General features: G+C 42.1%; 1 protein-coding gene across 1 annotated transcript; it reads right to left on the bottom strand. All coding sequences in view use genetic code 11, as the record gives it.

The window, feature by feature from the left end:
- Positions 1–546: 546 nt before the first annotated feature.
- On the bottom strand, positions 547–5,018 carry EGR_06627 (hypothetical protein; the record flags this gene model as incomplete). The annotated part of the gene is made up of 4 exons (XM_024495876.1): positions 547–682; positions 748–1,131; positions 2,995–3,169; positions 4,937–5,018. 4 exons carry the CDS (start codon positions 5,016–5,018, stop codon positions 547–549), a joined length of 777 nt encoding a protein of 258 aa, XP_024349734.1.
- Positions 5,019–6,000: the final 982 nt, after the last annotated feature.

The following is a 6,000-nucleotide window of genomic DNA, read 5'->3' as shown; positions in this document are numbered from 1 at the left end:
AGCGGTTTGTATGTATTCAAGAGCTTGTCAATCAGCGGCCCAGTTAATTAGCAAATGATTTCGCTTGGATCATTTAAAAACCCCACCACCCTCCACCCGATCTCCCTCCTTCTACTTCAGTACCCTGAAAGATTGGTTTAGTTCATCGAAATCAATTTTTCCTTTTTAAAAGTTGAGAGAGAAAGAGAGAGACTGCATTTTCGTTGTATGCGACTACTCCAAACTGGTCACGCCCACGGTCTCGCTTTAAGCACAGAATTAAAAAAAGTCAAAGTACCCAAGCGAATGATAGTGTGTTTACTTCGAAGAGAAAAATCGTCATATGAAAGAAAAGTCGAAAGGTAAGATGGGGGCTGGTAAACTGTTGTATTGGAGGGCGCGCGTGATTCTATCTGCACCACAACCCTACGTGGTTGTGGAGTCACGGGTTTGAGGTGAAACGAAAATAAAATTTAAGCTAGCGCGGAAGAAGATGGAGACGAATATAAAGATGAATGAACTAATTAATATCCTAGCTAGGGATTTGAAGATCGCTTTATTATTTCTTCAGTAGTCACTACTACTAAAAACTTCATCTCGATGGTAGTGCGGTTGTTCAGCACTTCCCGACGATGTAAAACTCTCATTCATCCCACGACGCCCATGGTAACGCCTTATGTAGTCCGGGTTCACGTAGATATATCTGAAAAGAACCAAAATTTTTAACCGGCTTAGCTAAATGGTCATTCTGAAGTCCTTTCTACGCACCTTCCACCACCGTGTCCAACCACCTCTTCTTCCTCGAAGGCGTAATCTGCAAACGACCTTGAACGGTAGGGTCTACGATGGATGTGTTTATGGCGCAGTTTTCTCTCACTCGACATGGACCGATGCAAGGAGTGAGAGGAATGACGTCTCTGCGATGAGGAGCGGCGCATGAAATGCGGACTACTTCGACGGCAACCCGGAGAGGGTGATCGACGAATTATTGGTGGGCTTCGGCGATAGATCGGTGATTTGGGTGACACACTTCTTGGCATTACTGCATGAATCGGTGAGTTGCGTGGGTACTCCACCACAAAGGGTTCCGGTGAGGTCAACTGAATGCCATACATTTGGGCGTGTGGCCGCCAGCTTCTAGAGCTGCACGAACTGAAGAGGGAGAAGTACTTCACTAAGAAAAGTCACCTGGGGATGCCACGTTCTGGATGAATCGCAACAGGGAAGGAATAAGGCCTTCTTTACTTAGGGATTGTGATTTGGGATTTTTAATTGTGCCTGACAGTAAATTGTACTTCTGCTGAGCGGCCTGGCCTCCGGACCATGTCGGTAGCCCCCCAGGCCTTCCGCGCGTCAACAGAACGTCTTCCACCCGAGTATTATGTTTTCTTTCGTTTTTAGGTATGTCTAGGGGTGCCGCACTAATTTCCCTCAACAAGTAAAAGCTACGAATAATGTCAAAGTAAAGTCGGATTAAGAGAGAAATCTGCGATGCCATCGGGTGCATGAGAAATCCAAAATTCCTTATTAACTTGGTCAATCTGTTGAACGAGGCTAAAGGTTCTCAAAGAATGGATATAGATAAGGCTGCGCTTACAGGGCTTTTGTAGCGCCCCAAGTCTTTTAAGAAGTGCCGATAAACCAAAGTAGCATGAGGGAACATACGACTTACTAACGAACAGTAGAGCCGAGAGGTTGTTATCACGGCCCGAAAGCAATGCCTCAGGGTGGAGGTACAGCCTGTTGAGATCAAAGCGACCGCTTTGTTGAGTGCAGAGTAAAACAAAAAGGAGAGTCTAAGCGAATTCACCTCCTTCATCAAAAATAGGTCTACTCTGACAGATAAGGCGACATTGAATTCGAAACCACAAAAGAGAAGAGCTGATGTGAAAAATAAAGTGTAACAAAAGTTCTTTTCCCAAACTGCATCACTAGGTGTATTTATGGTTGTAGTACCATGTCTCAAGTCTTCCAGAGGGGATGGAAGAGAGAGGGTGACTACTTGCACCGCTTGGTGGTGGAGCCTTAACTGCTTGCGAAACCAAAACGAAGAGTTGAACAAACGGCCAGAAGGTCACAATCGTTACCATGGCAACGGTTATTGAAGTTCGCCACTGTGTCCTAACACTTCTGTGATGAAACCAGGTGTGTCCTTGAACGACTTAAAATATGTCACATAGAACCAGGTTTTCTAGGCAAAAAACCAACAAAAACCTAGCACCATCTGGCCATCCTTTCTAGATTCTGATCCCAAGGTCATCCTGACAGGGTGGAAGATGAGGGAGGGTGAGGGAGGGCACGAATATAGGCAAATGAAAGGAACCTCAAAACCAGGCAAAATATATCTACACCGTCAAAAAGCGTTTGGATTTTTAATGTCTATTAAATAAATAAATTACTGCAAAAGAATGGTAGTTCCGGAAAAAAGGTTACTTAAGACATACATTTCAAAATGCATCAGATCGCATTTGCAAGGAGTCAAGACTAGGTTTTTGAAATAACATGATAAGTAGAAATCTTAACCAAGAGGAATTGATGAAAATCTTATTCTACATCACTCTTGGGTAAAAAGCTACCTCAAATCTACCTTTGAAATCGCTGACAGTGGAGTTCGAGGACTAGAGGAGTGGGACAACCTTTGTCCTCGATTTTAGCTCTACGGCGGAGCGCTTAAATCGTTTGTTTAACTCTCAACTTTAGTGACGGACCAATTACGAGGGCTCCGCCATTTTGCCATTGATGGTCGGCCTGGCTTTCGGGGCATGTCATTAGCCTCAAGCCCCACTGTACGTCGGCAAAACATACTCTGCCAAAGTATTAAGCCATCTTTCGTCTTCAAGGAATTCTCAGAGCGACATAATTTAAAAACAGAAAGAAGGCGGTGAATATAATACAATTTTCAATATTTTGAGGTAGGAAACTGAAATTTCTGCAGCCTGGAACCTAGATCAGTTCTACCAAAACGGGTTGATCGAATCAGGGAAGGAAATAGTGGCAAAGAGAGAGGTAACGCACCTCATTCTCCCCCGGCAAATACGTGAGCAGCAGGGTCCCCGCGGGTCCACCAACTGAATGCCAGGCTCGGTGCAGTTCTTGTGACATGTCCACAGCCTTATCGGCTCGTAGTACTTCAATCTGATTCTCCTATTCGCTGCCTTCGACATACATGCCGGACAGATGTCGGTCATACCTCAACGAAAGCGAGTAAAATATTCTTAAAATGGCTGCCTAATCAAAAGTAGACGCTCCATCCTAATAGTTCTTCCAACTTTTTGGATTTTTTTTAATCTATGAATAATATCCGTAAATTATACGGCAAATAAGTCTAAAGACTTACTTAAAATTGGACCTATTCGCAGAAAGATAAGGCAATTCAAATTGGAGATGTCCCTGTAAGATCAGTACCCAAATTCTTTCCCAAACTCATAAAAGTTATTTGTAGTTTGATTTACCGCTCAATAAACACTAAATAAACATTGTAATGCCAAGTTTATAGTTTTATGGCTCGAAATAGGTCCTTTCACGATTCACCAAGGCCATAAAACATCAAGTGTTACATCACCCGCATCATTAATCTTTGTAGCAAAATACGGATTTGAATCCGCTTTTTAAACAACGAGTCGACAAATCCCCAACACCTTTGTGAATTAGCAATCAATTAATTTTTATCTCCCATCTTAACCTTCTATCTTGCTGTTTATTACGTGGAGGGTAGGTGCTAAACCCTAATTTGATGGACGAACATTCGGAAAAAAACATATCAACAAATTGCAACTTTTGTTGGATAACATAAGGAGAAAATTCCCACTCTAAGAAGACCTCTAATATAGTACGCGCCATTCATAATTGAAGCGCTTTCATGTACCCAATTGTTGAGCAGCTTTATTTACGCATGCTTTTGAAGAACAGCTAAAACACCTTTAGGTTATTTGAATATCGGAATACTTATTGTTTACAAGGCGTGTTTCTTTCCTTCGACGGTTGCGAAGTTAAAGAAGGGAAGTGCTCAGCATTTATACGCAGAATTCTCCCCAAAATTTCAAATAACCCATGTTCCAAAAAGACCATGTGGCTCAATAATTTGGATTTCAGTTACCCATTTTAACACTAAATCCTGTAAATATGCTCTAGCATTGTATGGACTTTAAGTTAGGGCACAACAAATGCCCTCAACCGCCCGATACTTCTTACTAATTGGCCTGCCACTTGCCTAAAATGTCTTTCGGCATGCAAGTACACGGTATCGTCGCTTCGTCCACGGAACGATACCGAACCAGGACCAAATTATATTAACGTGAACAGCTTACCAGCTTGGATAATTCAGACTAGAAAAATTGGTGTCTCATTACACTGAAACAATGGAAGAACATTACTGTCAACCTCAGAGCACCCCGGAATATGGGCCAATCAAATACCCTTTTAAATGGTCTTAATGCATTATAAAATCAGTCGCATCGGAGTCGGAAAATAAAAGACATCATTATTGTTTTGTGACGATGGTTCACTTTTTTATACTCTGTAAAAAGTGTTGGTTTATTTGCGTACTATGTATGAGGTGAATACTGTTAGAAAAGGAATCTACAGCGCTACAAACGCAAACTCATGCTCATTTTAACAAGAGAAATGGGGATAAACTCCGTAAGCTATTCGTTGGGATTCTGCCTTTTGAGTACTTTAACAGAGAAGCATTATTCATTAAAAATTGCGCATATGCCATGTTTTATGGGTTTTGTGCAGGCGAAAACTGGAAAATAAGGACCAAATGGGAGCTAAACTTGGTGCTTAAGTCAAAAGAACTAAATGTTAGTACTGCAGCTCTTCGTTTAAATGATCTAAACGAACTTTTAAGAGGGCTTTCATTCCCATCATTGTCTAGTTTGATTTAAAAAGCTTTTAAGGTGATTTAAACCGGTAAGATGAATGAAATGAGTGGAGGTGGGGGAATTAAAAGTCATACTTTCTGTGCAGGAACCACAGTCCGTGTTGTCCGAGTAACATCCCGAGGAAGTATCAGAACAGACGACATCGAGGGTCTTCATGGTGTTCCTCTGTCAATCCTCAATTCGCCCCTCCCGCACCACCCATTTATTAGCCCTCGCGCTGTGACCTTGAGTGCTGTGGCATCGGCACCAGATTGGCTAAAGAGGGAGCATGAGTGACAACTGCAGGCAATCAATTCCACCTGAACGGTAGGATTAAGAAAGTGTATGAAGAGTGAGCCTATTTCTGTTTCTGTTATTCATGCACAAGCTCTATCACCTAAAATAATCTATTTTTCTTTACGAATATCACCGAATTGGTTAATCCTATTATGCATCCCACAGACTCACCAAGCAAGCATCGGATGGTTGACTCATCCACCAAACCTGTAATATGGGTCGCCGGTGTCTGCATAAAATGCTATCCTCATAAGGATCTTTAAAAAACCACCTAGTTTTAAATTACGTCTCATTTACACACCTCCCCTCGAGTCTTTTTTAAGAAAGAGATTAAAATGGAGGAATTCCAGCAAATATGCAAATGTGCCAAAAATTTCTGTAAAGCGTGTATTATTACTGTAACAAGATGGTGGTTTAACCCTCGGTATTAGTGAGGCGCCACTTTGTACTTTGAGTTAGCCTTCTCGTACCTCGCTGGGTGGGTTGCCCTTCGGGACATGCCAACAGCCCAAAAACCTCTATGCTAAATATATATATGTAATACGATAGTGGCTTATCCCTCGGTTCTGGTGAGGCGCTACTTTTGGACTTTGAATTAGCCCCCTTGTACCTCACCGGGTGGGCTGGCCCTCTGGGCCATGCCAGTAGCCCAGACACCTTCTCCGTGCTGAATATATATTCTGCCAGAGTATTGTGTCTTCTTTCGTCTTCAGGGAGTCTCGGGACGCTGCAATTACTATCTTTAATTCTTCTTTAAGCTTCGACTAACTTGAATGACATAATCATGAGACAGATATTACTTGAACGACCTAAGTGCTATTTGAATAATTTAAAATGTACAAATATTGAGTGAAGCTTTTTA

The sequence above is a fragment of the Echinococcus granulosus genome (genome assembly GCF_000524195.1).
Source record: "Echinococcus granulosus chromosome Unknown EG_S00060, whole genome shotgun sequence".
Classification (NCBI taxonomy): domain Eukaryota; kingdom Metazoa; phylum Platyhelminthes; class Cestoda; order Cyclophyllidea; family Taeniidae; genus Echinococcus; species Echinococcus granulosus.
Note: the sequence above shows the minus strand (reverse complement) of the source record. Positions and strands in the feature narration are given on the sequence as shown.